This window comes from Spermophilus citellus (genome assembly GCF_964194105.1).
Source record: "Spermophilus citellus genome assembly, chromosome: X".
NCBI lineage: Eukaryota > Metazoa > Chordata > Mammalia > Rodentia > Sciuridae > Spermophilus > Spermophilus citellus.
In genome coordinates this window covers 26,913,765-26,931,231 of record NC_138190.1, presented here as the reverse complement: position 1 = coordinate 26,931,231, position 17,467 = coordinate 26,913,765, and the positions used below count along the sequence as shown (strand labels likewise).

Here is a 17,467-nt window from a genome sequence, read left to right as displayed (position 1 = left end):
TTATAATTTTATGTATCCTTGAAGGTCTCCTACCATTTCCATATGCTTTCCCTTCTCTCTCCGTTTCTCTCCCCCCATTCGTCTTTGTTTACTGTAGTCTTTTCCTCATGCTCTTTCTTCCTGTTCTGTTCTTAGTTTTTCTCTTTATATCAAAGCAGACATTTGGCATTTGTTTTTTAGGGCTTGGCTAGCTTCGCTTAGCATAATCTGCTCTAATGCCATCCATTTCCCTGCAAATTCTATGCTTTTGTCATTTCTTAGTGCTGTATAATACTCCATTGTGTATAGATGCCACATTTTTTTTATCCATTCATCAATTGAAGGGCATCTAGGTTGGTTCCACAGTCTAGCTATTGTGAATTGTGCCGCTATAATCATTGATGCAGCCGTATCCCTATAGTGCGCTCTTTTAAGGTCCTCAGGGAATAGTCCGAGAAGTGCGATAGCTGGGTCAAATGGTGGTTCCATTCCCAGCTTTCCCAGGAATCTCCATACTGCTTTCCAAATTGGCCTCACCATTTTGCAGTCCCACCAGCAGTGTACAAGTGTACCCTTTTCCCCACATCCCCGCCAACACTTGTTGTTGTTTGACTTCATAATGGCTGCCAATCTTACTGGAGTGAGATGGTATCTTAGGGTGGTTTTGATTTGCATTTCTCTGATTGCTAGAGATGGTGAGCATTTTTTCATGTACTTGTTGATTGATTGTATGTCCTCCTCTGAGAAGTGTCTGTTGAGGTCCTTGGCCCATTTGTTAATTGGGTTATTTGTTATCTTATTGTTTAATTTTTTGAGTTCTTTGTACATTCTGGATATTAGGGCTCTATCGGAGGTGTGGGGGGTAAAGATTTGTTCCCAGGATGTAGGCTCTCTATTTACCTCTTTTATTGTTTCTCTTGCTGAGAAAAAACTTTTTAGTTTAATTAAGTCCCATTTGTTTATTCTTGTTGTTAACTCTTGGGCTATGGGTGTCCTATTGAGGAATTTGGAGCCTGACCCCACAATTTGTAGATCGTAGCCAACTTTTTCTTCTATCAGACGCAGTGTCTCTGATTTGATACCTAGCTCCCTGATCCATTTTGAGTTAATTTTTGTGGATGGCGAGAGAAAGGGATTCAATTTCATTTTGTTGCATATGGATTTCCAATTTTCCCAGCACCATTTGTTGAAAATGCTATCCTTCCTCCATTGCATGCTTTTAGCCCCTTTATCAAATATAAGATAGTTATGGCCTCTTGATTCAATTAAGAGATGCCACAAGCACCATATGTGTTAGACTGCTGCTAGCATAACACAGAATACTATTTTATGGTAATGTTTTTATAAGTAGGAGTACACTTTAAAATAATGATCAAAGTACAGTAGACTAGATATAGAAAGCAGTAACATATTTGTTTATTATAATTATTAAGCATTATGTACTATACATAATTGTGTATGCTATGCTTTTATGTGACTGACAGCACAATAGGTTTATTTACCCTAGCATTGCCAGAAATGTGGGTAATGTGTTGTGCTATAATGGTATGAGAGTCATATTGTCACTATGTGAAAGGAGATTCTTATGGGACAACCATCATATATGTCATCTATCATTGACCAAAACGCCCTTTTCTAACATATGACTCAGTCATACAAGGAGAGAAAGAATAAGGAATTATTGAAAAAATAAAAAAAAAAGTTCGTAATAAGTGATGGAAAGGATGAAAGAAAGCAAAGGGAACAGGCTTCCTAAAATGAAGAACAAAGGCATCTCTGAGGAGGTTCCATATGAGCTAAGATTAATGAATAAGAATGAATTAAACATGTAAAAGATGAATAAAATATTTCAAGTAAAGAAAGTAGCACATGTAAAGGTCAAGAGGTATGAAAAGGCATGTGGTGTCTGAGACAAAAAAAAGTGAATAAATCTAATAAACAGTAGACAAAGAGAAAGAGAAATACCATTGAAGTACCACCAGCTGAGTGTGCAAGATTGTGGCATGTACCACTTTATAGGACAGGAAAGAAGTGTATAGTTATTCTGAAAAAAACAAGGAGCCTTTGAAGGGTGTTAAGTATGAGGGTAATCCAAATTAATTTGTTATTTGTGTTTTTTGAAAATATCATTTCAGCTGTTGCAAAGAGAATGGATTGAGAGGCATGAGAATAGTTAAGATGGGAATGTATTAATCTCAGAAGGTAGGACCATAGCTTGGGTTAGATAGTAATAGTGAACATGAAGACAGGTGGATACACAATCCTTTTTAATACAGAAAAGATAATACTTCATAGTAGAACAAGTGAGGGAATGTAGAAACAAAGAAAAATCAGGGATGTATCCTTCGTTTACACCCTGATATAATGTATGAATGTTGTTACCATATTTGAAAATGTAGATAAATGGAAGTCTAATGATTTTGCAGAGAACAGAGTGCCTAATTTTGGATGTAACAAATTTGAAATATCACTACATAGATTTCCTTTTTATCATCTGTCTTGATTGACAGAAGAGATCTCACTTGGAGACTGGTATTTGGAAATCGGTATTTTAGCAATATGGCAGGATGGGGTTGGGGATATAAGCAAGTGCAATCACTAAGATTAGATGACATCACCTAGGGAAGAATGAAGGTAGCTAAAGAACACCCAGATCTATCTTCTAAACCTCTTCAAAATTTTGTTTCATTTAAATTGTTAGAGGTAGAAGGAGAGCCTGGGAAAATGTGGGTAGATAAGGAAAAAACCTGCAAATGTAGTGTCAAAGAAGCCAAGAAAAACAAAGCAGTTTAAGAATGGAAGAGTGCTACTGGGAGCTATAGATAAGATGAAGATAGAAAAACATCCATTAAGCTTGGCAACATTGTAGCCATTAGCAGAGTTGACAGAACCAGCTCTCTGATGTAGTATTATCTAGGGAGAAGCCTGCCATGCTCATCCCCTTTAAAATATTGACCTTACTCATCCCTTATCCATTTTATTATTCTCTATGGCACTTAAAATATGAGAAGCCAGAGACTTGTTTTTAATTATTGCCTGTGTCTCAACTAGAATCTAGGCTCCAGGAAGGCAGGGACTTAAGCTTTCTTCAATGCTACATTCCTTAGCTTCTGAAAGAGTACCTGGCATATATTAAATGGTAAATTAATATGAACTGAATGGAAGGGGCATATAGGAAAGTAGATACATAGAATGTAGCTGAAACATTTCAAAAGTACTTTTGTGGAGGGGATCAGAGAAACAGAAATATATGGAAGAAGATGTGAGCAATCCTATGAACAGTTACCATGGTATATTAGAACCAGATCATACGTATTCATGAGAGCAGATTGTTAACTAATCATAAATTATGCCTGCAGGTTGGTAACCCATTGGCAAGTTGAAATCATTTATATCATGGAGATTGGTAAACACAACAAATCAGAGATTTTGTTGATATTATTATTTGGTTTTTGTTGTTGTTGTTTGTTTGTTTGTCTTTTGGAAAACCAACTTACCAGTATACCTCTGCTTTTCAAGTTTTCTTTGTCTTCAAAGTGGAAACTAGGAAAACATGTTTGTAGGCTAAGGACAAATTGATGATTCAATAAAAAATAAGTTTCAAAGTACAAGTAGAGATGTTTGCTGTTATTTGAATGACTAAATTTCAGTTCTAATAAGAAGAAAGTAGTTATACACATCAATATTTGTGTCTTATGTAAAAAATGAGGGATTTTTGCTGATAATTAATTTCCAAACATCATACATAGAAGTATAGAAAAATAATCTAGCTCCCTCACAAATTCCTATGTTCTTTATTCCACATTATACCTTCATTAATGCAGCATTTTCAACACATACATATAAAATTCTATTTAATATTTATAAGAATATAATTTATTCATATTTAATATGTACAAATTTTATTAAAATCAATCATTTAAGTTGTTTAATGCATTTTTAAACATTATTTATGGCATTATTTTATAGAAAATATTATTCCTTATTTTTTCAGATTTGTTTATTATCTGATTTTTGATGCTTCTTTTTTCACTTGTACCTTTCTCCATCATTGCTTCACATTTGATTATCTTTGCTTCTGTGAAGTTCTAAATTGTATTATTTTTCACTTTGGAAGTTATTTATCATCTTTGCATAGTATTGCATTGATAATTGGGAAGCCCTAATTACATTGGTGAAAGCCAGAAAGCCCAAACTCATACTCAAATGAAATTCTATTAGTACTGTCAAAAGTAGACTAGTTGAAAATAGATGAATTCTAGATAGGGAAGAGGGATGGGAGGGAAAGGGAGAGGGCAGGGGATTAGCAAGGGTGGTGGAATATGATGGCCATCATTATCCAATGTACATGTATGAAGAATTGAATTGGGTGTCAACATACTTTATATATAAATAGATATGAAAAATTGTGGTATATTTGTGTAATAAGAATTGTAATGCAAAAAAACTCAAAGTATATATATAAAGGCATGAATTGGCGTGAGCATACTCTATATACAAAGATATGAAAAATTATACTCTATGCATAATAAGAATTATAATGCATTCCGCTCTTGTGTATTTAAAAAATAAAATCAATAAAACTAAAAAACAAATAGAAAATATATTAAAGTTTGCCACTTGTTTATAGTAAATTTCATCAGTATGTCTCTACTTGCATCTGGAAATGATACATATCAAAGTTGTTTGGCCACTGGTTTTGATTTTGTTATGTTTCCATGTAACTTGGGATTAGTTCAAGAAAACTTCTTTGCCATCAATTATCATTTGTGCACTTTGCATATGATAGTATTTCCAAAACACTGCACCCCTTCTTATGTAGCATATATACATGCTGCTGCTCTGTGACACCACCCATAATAAATGTGTTGTAACTAAGAGAGTCATATCAAAGTTATATACCTTCAAGCTGGTTCAGTATTTTACTGATTCTTTGCTAAAAGTTAGATGATAGAGCCAATCTAATTATAAAAATGATTAATTCCCTGGTGAACTAATGTCATGTCTTACACCTGACATGAAACCATAAATATTTGCCAACTGTAAACAAATCATGACAAGTAATAGAAAATATATATTGAGCATTTACTCCACATTCTTTTTCTCTCTTAATGTTGTCTGCAGCTATTTGCAAAATGGTAATATGATTCATTTTGGAATTAAAAACTGGGACAAAAGGAAATTAATTTTATCACAATATCTTACCTTTAGTGGCAGGATCATGATTTGATCAAGATATGTTTGCTTCAGTAGGCTAAGCACTTCGATATGACATAGGGAAATTGTTATAGTATTTGTTTCAAAAAAAGCTGATCTTTATATACCGTTTCTGCCTTAAGGTAGTCATCATTAAGGTGTTTGCTTCATAGCTGCCTTTATACCATCAGGCATATTTCCAAATCCCAAAACATACCAGGGAGAACCATAATAGCCAATTAAATTTGTCACATGAAATAAACATCTTCATTTGGACCCTATTATTTATCAACTGTCGTTTCTAATATTGTTAAAAAATGAATAGAAATAGAATATTTTGTGTTAGTAAAGATGATAGAAACTGGTATTAGTTAACTTACTCCACTTTTTCTAGAAGTAGGAAAAATAAGTCAATTTGGTTAGGTCAAAAGCAATGCACAAAAACAGCAGGTGACAATTAAGGAAGCAGAGTTAAATGTCACTGCGTCTAAATACTTCCTTCTCAAATGGAAACTCCAATAGTTCTTCCCACAATAGGCTTGTAGAGAGAATTGTAAGAAAGTACAAATGTTTTTCTATCAATAGTCTCCCACATTGTGTGATCAGCTTCCATGTGTTAGGTCAGGTTAGCTTGTATTATGATGGTTTTAGAAAATATGTACTGAAAAGTTGTTCTAAGGTTTTAAAAGGCCAAGAGTATTTTTAAAAATTAAAAATGCCCTCCCAGCCCAATAGAATATTGGAAGGGGAATGGAAGGGGGGCTAGTGAGAAGACAGGTGAGAAAGGGAAAATATTAGAGACTGAAATGGAGCAAATTATATTCCATGCATGCATGATTATGTCAAAGTGAACCCAAATATAATACACCCCATAATATAATGATTATGTCATAATGAACCCCAATATGACACACCCCATAATATAACAATTATGTCAAAATGAACCCCAACATAATATGATACACCCCATAATATAATGATTATTTCAAAATGAACCCAAATATAATATGTACCCCATAATATAATGAACCCCAGCGTAAGTATAATGCACCAATTAAAAAAAAGTAAAACATATTCCTACAGGGTACACACATAATGAATAGCTAGCAAAGAAACAATTTTTAAATTATTTTGCATTTTGGAATTGAAAATTTAAAACTAGTATCTTATTTTGATTAGTTGCTCATCAGAGACCTTTGATCTTTAAAAAACCTTTCCACTTAAAGGTACTTTTTGAAACTTGTAGACAGCATCAATTGAGAATTTCCAATTAATCAATCTTTCCCTATCAGCTCCTGTGCATTTTTCTCTATCAATCTACGAATATTTGGTATGAACACTGTATAATTCCCATTCCTTTACAAGTCCCCCAAAAGAGCCCAACAAAGTATGCATTTGTGAAAACAACTCTTTTATACAATGAAACAATTTCCTTTGCCATTGGAATTAGTGTTCCATGAGAACAGATCTCTCGGCTCATTTATTTACCTATCTTCAAAGTATAGAATATAGCATGGAAAAAAGTAGTAACTCAATAAATATTGTTAAACATAACTTCAGTGTCTCATACTTTGAATATAACACTTCATAATCAATAACATCACTTTCAGCCACCATTATTTATTAGATTGAATATATGTGGTTTAAGTTGTATCTGGAGATCTATGTTAAGGATTTTTTTTTGGTTAATATTCAGAAAGCAGAAGTAGTTTTAGTTTATCTTCTTTTGTCAGTACCTGATTTTGATTTTTGCTTTTGTTTTTCCATTGTGTTCTAAGTAACCATGATGTATTTTGGGCCACGGTTTTCTACTTATACCAAGATGATGGTGATAGATTTCTGTTAGCTGTACCATAAGCATATTGAAAAGAATAGTTGCATGTTTTAAAGATAAGATGATTTAGTGTTTCTCATGGATAAATTAAAGCTATTGCTTTTTATTTTTATTACTGTTGTTATGAAACTGAATCATCTTCATCAATGCAAATTATGTTCATTACTATATTTTATAGTCCTTTAATGAGAAGCATTGTTATTAGATGATAAAAGCAACTACTTGGATCAGTGAATGAAATGCTAAAAATGAGTTAATTAAAGAGTACTTAATTTAGTGAATCCAGAACATGTATTGAATGAATTTCAAGAATTTAACATGAGAGGACCTGTGCAAATGATTTCTTCTTATTGAAATATATCAATTTGATATAGTGACATGTAAGTGGAAAATTACAAGTATCTTGAATGCAGTGATGAATGTAATATATTGAACTGAAAAATAACAAGCAAACGCTTTAATGATTTAGTCCATTGTTATACTTTTAACAACTAAACTCTAGCATTTAGAACTAGATGACTTTATAACATAAATCTCTTCATTTTCAAACATCAAATGATGACTCACTTTATTTCTAGCAGTAATTTCTTTAGACTTTTGCATCTATGTAGGTGGTTATTTTTGCAATCATAAGTTTCAATTGTGCCAACATATATGTCCTTGTATTTTCATGTTTAGAACTATCTGGCTGTGTCTAGGTTGGGAGTACAAGTTTCTTCTCTCCAGCTCATCTGTTCCCTTCTCTTTCAAATAGGGATTTTATTATTTATTTATTTATTTAATTGTTTTGTTCCTCATGCAAACTCTGGGAAATGATCCAGGTTTGTTCTTATCATAGTTGCTAAATGAAATTCCCCCTCTTAAAACAATAAAACTCTTATAAGGCTGACCTACCAAAGCTTTGTGAAGGCATATTTATACATGTTATCTTTGAAATCCTGCTTCTTTCCAGTTACACATGCTATGCATTATAATCAAGTATTTCACTTCCTGACTTTCTCTGGGAAGAAAGCTGACCTCAGATTTTGACAGTGGAGTCTCTTGTTTAGATTTCCCAGAGGTGTTTCAAGGTTATGCCTGGCAGCTGGCTAATCGGACTTTCCTGAGGGTGACTGCCCAAGATAAGAATAGTTTTGTGGAAGGCACAGGTTTCATAACAAACTCATTTGCATTGACATTTTTTGGATGAGGGCGTAGGGAATGCAAACTTTGAGAAAGTTTTATTGTCTCCTTTTGGATCTTTGTGGATTCTTTTTTAACACCATAGAATATATTTATCTAATTATAAAATTAATGTGTGTTGATTAGAGAATTTATAAAATATAGATAAGATGAAGTAGCAAAAGAAAAGCATTTTCATTGCTACTACCACATCCACATTGTTAATATATTGAAATATGTTCCCTGGTCTATTTTTCTAAAATTGTTATGACATTCTACATAAATTACAGATTTTGCTGTTTTGATGTTATTTCATAAAGTATTGATTTTAATATATTATTAAATATTCTTCAAAAGTAACATTTGAATGGCTTTGTACTATTACTACACAGTTATATATTCAGTCATTCTCTATTAAGATGTTTGGGTTGGCCTGCTTTAATTTCTGCATTATAAAAACTGTTTAAATTTTCCATGACATTAATAAAATCTTCATTCAAATATCTGCCATTTCCTATGGGTGGATTCCTGAAAGAAAATTACTGGAACATTCAGAATGATCATTTTAAGGGTTTTCTTTTTTAACTGCTTGATACTCAGGTTTGAACCCATGGCCTTGCAAATGCCAGGCAAGCACTCTACCACTAAGCTACAACCCCAACTCTGATTTTAAGGTTTTGATAAGCATTGCCAAAATGTTTTTCATAAAGACAAAAACAACTGATACTCTTTAAGTTAAATAGGAGTCTGGCCAAATCACTGAAACTCTTGCACACTGATTGTTATACTTTTATAATTGTTTGTTAATTTGGAAAGCAAATGAATATGGTTTAAAACTCACATGTTTATTTAATTTGCCTTTTTTGATTACTGCTGAAGTTTCATTTTTATGTATATTTATTCTTGTTATGCCTCACTTAAAGAGAAATAACTACTAATATAGAAAATGGAAATACTGTTTGATAACTGAACCACATTGATCAGAGTTTCACCAAAATTAATTTGAAGTTCTGGGTCTTCAAATACACTAAAAGCATTATCTGGGAGAGTGAGGGTAAAGATATGAGGCAGTATAGTACAATGACTGGTTTGTAATCTGATACTGACTAGCTTTTGAACTTGCCACAAAACCATCTTGGGCTTCTATTTCTTCATTTGAAAAACGATGGCATTTCACTAAATGATATGTTTCATTGTACATTCCAATACCAAATACTGAACATCATTGCTTGAATTTTATTAAACAATGAAACCATAACCCACTATCTGAAACAAAAGCACAAAGCTGAATTTATTGCTTACTTATATAAGAGGAAATTATAGTTCCTTAGCCAAAGATTTTTTTAAAGAGTATTCCTAGATTTTGAGGGAAACATACAGGAAAAGAGATCTGGGAACATTCAGAGATGGGAGTAGGTTGATGTCATCTTTATAAGTATGATTATTCAGATGAAACTATTATTAATGGATTTACTTTCTGGACTTCATGTTCATTGGGGTAAAACTACTCATAACTGGCAGACTTTCAGAAGAAAGTTATAGGGATACATGGTAACAATCACAGAAGCAGCTAATTGATTTAAATTCCTGTTGATGGCTACTTGTTACCATGGCTACAGAACAATCAGTTTTCCCTTTCTTCCTTCTCCTTCTTCATCTTATTCTCAGTTTATTGATTTTTTTTTATTCTCAGGGCTTAGCACCAGATTTTTTATACAGGCATTTCCAAAGAATGTGGAATAAATGACTTGAAGATTGAATGAAGTCATTTTGAATCTTAGAATTTTTGTGATGCTTCCCTGTATTCTATTCTTTCTATACACAATATCATTTCTGTTCTCTAATAACTCCTGTCTGCATTATGGTCTTTGCCTTCTATTTACCTCCAGTTTTCTCTCCATCAATCCATTCTGCATATAACAGTTGTATTTTAATAAAATTTTGATAGTGTCATACTCCTGTGCAAAAGTAATTAGTGGTTCTCTAACCTACTGGACTACAGCCAAGTTTTCTATTTTGCTGCTGATCCCTCAATGTTCCACATGCAACTGACTTGTTTTATCATATTATTCACTACTTCCCCCTCTGGCTAAGAAAGCCAAAAGCACTATTCCCAATACATGTTTAATCATTTCCTACCTCTGCACCTTTACTCATGTTATTCTACTACCTAAAATACTCTTCCCTCTTTCTTCATTTCCATATTTATAGAATTCTATACATACTTACTTAAGTTTCCTATTTATAAATAATTGATCCCTCAATGATATATAACTTTTTAAAATATAAACATGTTTAAGCACTGGTTGTACCAAATAGAGGAACACATTTTAAATTCTATTCAGCAATGAAATTATTTTGTACTTTTCTTATTATTTATTATTCTTAATTTTGAGTGGAATCCATGAAATCTCTTTTAATCTCCTAGATAATCTATTAAAATTCTTTGAATATAAAAGATCTTCAGCAATACATATTCAAGGAATTAAAAATATGTTAGAATTTCTAAATCATTTTCTTTTAAAAAGAACTATTGACCTCTAGCTTCTGGCCCCATAGAATCTAGCATGATATTAGAGGTAGGACAGTAATAACTTAAGGTAAAACATTATTAGTTTTGTTGATTAAGTGTACATTTATTGTAATGACTGATATTTATTTACTTTTGTGTTTTTTTCAATTTTTTTCGTTATTTCTAATAAGTTACTCATGACAGCAGCATGCATTTTGACACATCGTACATAAAGGGAGTATAACTTCTCATTTCTCTGGTTGTACATGATGTAGAGGTAAACCAGTTGTGTAATCATATATGCACATAGGGTAATAATGTCCAATTTATTCTACACTCTTTTCTACCCCCTACCCTCCATTCACTCCCATCTGTCTAATCCAAATTACCTCTATTTTTCTTAGCCCCCCCTCCCATTAGCATTTGCATATCAGAGAAAATATTCAGCCTTTGGTTCTTTGGGATTGGCTTATTTCTCTTAGCATATTATTCTACAGCTCCATCCATTTATAGGGAAATGCCATCATCTCATTCTTCTACAAGGCTGAGTAATATTCCACTGTGTATATATATACCACATTTTCTTTATCCATTTATCTGTTGAAGGGCACCTAGGTTTGTTCTATAGTTTACCTATTGTGCATAGAGTTGCTATAAACATTGATGTGGCTGTGTCACTGTAGTATGCTAATTTTAAGTCCTTCAGGTATAAACTGAGAAGTGGGATAACTGGATCAAATATTGGGTCTATTCTAAGTTTTCTGAGGACTCTCAATACTGGTTTCCATAATGGTTTCACCAATTTGCAGTCTCACCAGCAATATGTGAGTGTACCTTTTTTCCCACATTCTTGCCAACATTTAGTGTTTCTTGTATTCTTGATAATTGCCATTCTGACTGGAGTGAGATGGAATCTCAATGTAGTTTTGATTTACATTTCTCTAATTGTTAGAGATGTTGAACATTTTTTTTTTATTTTTTTTTTGATGATCAATTGAACTTCTTCTTTGAAATATCTGTTCAGTTCCTTAGCATAGTTAGTTATTGACTGAGTTATTTGTTCTTTTTTTTTTTTCTCGTGTTAAGTTTTTTTGAGTTCTTTATATATCCTGGAGATTGATTCTCTATCTGAGGTATGTGTGGTAAAGATTATCTCCCCTTCTGTAGGCTTTCTCTTTACGTTATTGACTGTTTACTTTGCTGTGAAGAAGTTTTTTAGTTTAATAGCATCCTGTTTATTGATTCTGGATTTTAATTCTTGCACTACAGGAGACTCATTAAAGAAATCAGTTCCTAAGCTGACATAGTGGAGATTTGGGCCTACATTTTCTTCTATTAGGCACAGGATCTCTGTTCTAGTGCCTAAGTCCCTGATTCACTTTGAGTTGAGTATTGTGTATGGTGAGGCATAGGGGTTTAATATCATTGTGCTACATATAGATTTCCAGTTTTTCTAGTACCATTTGTTGAAGAGGCTATCTTTTCTTCAGTGTATGTTTTTGAAGCCTTTGTCTAGTATGAGATAACTGTATTTATGTGGGTTTGTCTCTGTATCTTCTATTCTGTACTATTGGTCTATGTGTCTATTTTGGTGCCAATACCATGTAGTTTTTGTTACTATGGCTCTATAATATAATTTAAGGTCTGATATTGTGATGCCTCCTTGCTTCACTTTTCTTGCTAAGAATTTCTTTGGATATTCTGGTTCTCTTATTTTTCCCAATAAATTTCATGATTGCTTTTTCTATTTCAATGAAGAATTGAATAGGATTGCATTAAATCTGTATAATGCTTTTGGTAATATGGCCATTTTGACAGGGTTAATTCTGCCTACCCAACCAAGAACATGGGAGATCTTTCCATATTCTAAGGTTTTCTTCAAATTTCTTTCTTTAGTGTTCTGTAGTTTTCGTTGTAGAGGTCTTTCACTTCTTTTGTTACATTGATTCTCAAATATTTTATTATTTTGTGGCTATTGTGAATGGTGTAGTTTTCCTAATTTGTCTTTCCGTGTAATCATCACTGAGTATAGAAATGCATTTTATTTTTAATTTTTTTTACTTTTATTCCAATTTATTATATATGACAGTAGAATGTGTTACAACTCATATTACACATAGAGCACAATTTTTCATATCTCTGCTTGTATACAAAATATATATTCATACCATACATGTCTTCGTACATGTATTTAGGGTAATGATGTCCATCTCATTCCATCATTTTTCTACCCCCATCCCTCCTATCCCTTTGCCCTATCTAGAGTTCATCTATTCCTCCCATGCTCCCCCTCCCAGCCCCACTATGAATCAGCATCCTTATATCAGAGAAAACATTCAGCATTTGTTTTTTTGGGGATTGGCTAACTTCATTTAGCATTATATTCTCCAACTCAGTCCATTTACATGCAAATGACATGATTTTATTCTCTTTTATTGCTGAGTACTATTCTACTGGGTACCACAGTTTCTTTGTCCATTCATCTACTGAAGGGCATCTATGGGTGTTAATTTTATATCTTGCTACTTTGCTGAATTCATTTATTAGTTATAGAAGTTTTCTAGTGGAATATTTTGGATCTTCTAAATATGGAATCACATCTGGGGCCTCTGATAAATGCAGATTCCTTTAATTTCCTTATCCCTCCACTGTGCTGGTGGAGGAACTGCCTGGCTGTGGCAGAGGCTATGCTGCTGGGGATTTTTTTCCCCTTATTTTGTTATATCCAATCTCCTGAGTCCCAGATCTACTCTGAATGTCCAGATGTTAATTCCAGTAAAGTCCCCACCCGCCACTTTTTTGTTCACCCACCTTGCAGAGAATCTGCCTGTCTGATTTTTTGGTTTCTCACCCTGGAGCAGCTAGGAAAGTGACCTCCTCTATCCTATCATCTTGAAAACCCTAACTGATATTTATTAATATTTACTTTCACTTCACATGATGTTTAAGATTTACTTTCACTCTATTACAATTTTTGTTATTTCCTTGGGGCAGTAGTGATAATGCCTAAATAATTTTTTAATCATTTTTCTTTTTTTGTTATGGCATATATTTGAGGCCAAATATACACACATACACATCTCTGTAAAACATAGCAGTGAATAGGCAAGGGATCTTTTTTTTATAATTCAATGCATTTCTCAATTAAGACACTCAACAGAGCTCTAAGATATCATGACATGGTAAATTGACTTGTTACTTATAAGAAGGAAATAAAGCAATTTTTTGGTAGTTGTAGATGGACAGCATGCCTTTATTATATGTTTATTTTAGGGGGTGTGCTATTGATCGAACCCAGAACCTCACAAGTGCTAGGCAGGCACTGTGCCACGAAGTTACAGCCCCAGCCTCCAAATAAAGCATTTTTGAATTTCAAGTTATAATCATTTGTTCATCATACTAGGAAAAATACTTGAAAAATAATTATAAAATGACTGGGAGATTTTATATTTCAGAGTTACAAAGTTGATAGGATCTTAGTTATTTTTTAAATTGAAATATAGAGGTTTTATGTATTAATGGGGCACTATGTAATGTTTCAATGCATATATATATATATATATATATATATATATATATATATATATAATTAGGATGTCAAAATCAGAGTAAGCATATCTATATTCTCAAATAGTATCACTGATTTGTGATGAAAGCATTCCAAATCCTTTCTTTCAACCTTTTTGAAATAATCAGTATATTATCATCATCTCTAGTCACCCTACTGTTCAGTAGCATATCAGAACTTCTTCCTTCTATCTAACTTTATATTTATTGAGTCACATTTATGCATCCCTCCTTCCTCCCAATTAGTAGATTTTGAAGAAAGGTAGCATTCATGCTCAAAATATTCTTTTAATTATTTATAAATAGTACTTGAAAAATATTATCTTTAATATCTGTTGGTCAGTGATCAAATTTGCAAATACGGTGCAGAGTAAATGTATAACTTTGTACCCCTTGGTCTTTGTACATAGAAGTGCCCAATGAATATATTTTTGAAAAAAGTATTTAAAATCCCAATGGTAGATGATATAACAGATTAGATGCATTTTTTTTTAAACTTGCTACCCAAAATCTGTTCCTCAGGCCACCAGTTTTAATATAACATGGTAGCTTATTGGAAATGCAAGGCTTCAGATTCCACCCTTGACCTACAGAACCACATTCTGTAGTTTAAAATGGTCTCCAGGTGATTCATATGCACATTAAATATTAAGAAGCACTATATACTTTGGATAGAAGCAGACCAAGGAAAATTAATTTTTTTCTCCCCTCTAATTCTTTTTAAAAATACCTTAAAAATAGTAACTCTGATTAATTTATGGTCCTACTTACAAAGGATTAAGTGACTTGTTCAACCTCCTTTTGTTCTAGCAGACTTAAAATTTTACTCTTGACTTTTTCACTCATAATCAGAATACCTGCCTAGAATATATATATTTTAAAGATATCTTTCAAGGTTATAGTTAAACTCAGATAAATATGTGGAAACAAAAATACATTGTTACATTGCCTAAGAACCTTGGCCTCTTGACAGGACTACTGGTCTCCTTTTTTGTTTTTTGTTTTAAAATTGATTAAGCAATTATTTAATTTGATAAGTAAAAATTATATGTATGTATCATGTATATAACCAGATGTTTTTAAATATGTGCACATTATGATATGGCTAAATCAAACTAACATACTCATTACATCATATTTATCATGTTTTTTGTGGCGATTGCTTAAAATTTACTTGCTTAGCAATCTTTAATAATATAATATATTGTTATTAATTAGGTCATAGAGTAGATCCATTGAACTGATTGCAACTAACTCAAATTTTAAATCTATTGGCCACTATTTTCCCAATCTCCCCTCCCAGTTTCTGGAAACCACTGTCACTTCTTTCTGCTTCTTCAGGTTCAATGTTTTAAGATTCCACATCTGAGTAAAATCATATATTGTTTGTGTCTCTGTTCCTGGCTTATTTCACTTAGCATAATGTCTTACAGGTTCATCCATGTTTTTACAAATGACAGAATTTACTTCTTTTTAAGGACTGAATAGTAAAATGCAATTATTTGCATTTTACTACTTCTGGAATTAATGATTCACTTCACACAAAGGATATTTTTTACATCTTGTTTCCCTGGGGTGAGCACAGTGGGTAAATTTCAATGCCAAGTGGCACAAGAATCTTTCAAAGGAGTTTCCATTTTATATATGGTATTACAAATTATTATTGATAATGCACACTTAACTCACTGAATATTATATATGATATTCACTGGATATCACTCCCTGGATATAGTAAATGACATGAAGTCAGCGTCATTCTATGTGGAGGACTTTTAAATATATTTTGAAAGTCCAAGAAGGAAAGTAACATCCTACTTTAACAGATGCACCATAAGGGAAACGAATATCATTAATATACTTAGTGAATATTACTAATCATTATCCACATGATATATGGTGTTTTATTTTATTTTTTGAGGAAATACATGGCTCATTTTTACACAGAATCAGAATTAGCTCTTTACATACTTTAATACCAGCAAAAATGTAATAAAGAGGTGTCAGTTTTGTTTACTAGGAGCCAAGGCATTAAACCTTTTTGTATAATTGTTTAATCACAAATACACCATCTTAATTGACATGCTAATATAACTTTCTGTGGAAAGGAAAGTGTAATTTTTTATTTTTGTTTCTAATGAAAGGTAGTCTCTTAGATGGGTGAGTTTTGGCAATTTGAGTTAGGAAAAAGAATTACAGAATGAAGTTTTTATGTGAAGAAGCAAAAGAAATTAACTTTAGTGCTCATCTCATTGGTCTGCCAAATTGCAGGGATATTTTAGGCCTGATTATCATGTTCTAATTAGTCTCTAGAGGACATTCATGGACAATCGAGTGCTCATTAATCTGTCTTCTTCCTGTAACATTGATTTGTTCATTACCCTTTCAGAGTCTCAAATATAGAAACCAAAAATTGATGTGTGGTGTTAATGTGCTTACAGATGTTGCTACCACTTATCCGGATAAGAAGTCTATCTTAATGTACATCACATCACTCTTCCAAGTTTTGCCTCAACAAGTGAGCATTGAAGCCATCCAGGAAGTGGAAATGTTGCCGAGGCCTTCAAAAGTGACTAGAGAAGAACATTTTGAATTACATCATCAAATGCACTATTCTCGACAGGTAAAGGATTTAAATGACAACTAATATCAAAGATATTTTCTACTTTATATACATTCTTAAGTATCACACATAAAAATACCTATTTAATGCATGCATATATATACACACACATATATCACTATATGTATACATTGCATAATGTGCATATACATAGAAAGTCAGTGACAAAAAGAGATAATGCAAGCCTTTAAATTTCATCTGATATGTACTGTATTATTTTTAAAGCACATTATTAAAATACTCTACTATTGATATGCATTGTATTATAGGAATATAGAATACAGAATATATTACATTTAAATTGTATGCATATTTAAGTTGAAATAAAACAAAAGGCAGGCTTATGTGCATATTAAACTTCAAACTCTCCATCAACTAGAGTAAAGAGTAAATTACCAGAGCAAGAACAAAGGCAAATTCTCTGTTTAATAATGTACTTTAAAATTTTTGGAGGCAATTTATTGATGCATTAGCAATTTTTAATTATTAAAGTTTAATATTATTGAAAAGTGATTAAAAACATTTCTAATTTAAATTAAATGGAGAATACATATGATAAAATTATTTATTAAATCATTTTATAGACTGCAGTGGGGTT

General features: G+C 32.3%; 1 protein-coding gene across 6 annotated transcripts in view; it reads left to right on the top strand.

The window, feature by feature from the left end:
* The window catches only part of DMD (dystrophin), a gene marked incomplete at its 3' end in the record, with an annotated part of 2,539,585 nt that overhangs the window by 904,728 nt on the left and 1,617,390 nt on the right, over positions 1-17,467 (top strand). For all 6 annotated transcript variants that reach the window (XM_081277777.1, XM_081277778.1, XM_081277780.1 and 3 more), the window contains exon 8: positions 16,688-16,869. In XM_081277777.1, coding sequence (XP_081133903.1) covers positions 16,688-16,869 — 182 coding nt within the window. The remainder of the gene's footprint in view (positions 1-16,687; positions 16,870-17,467) is intronic.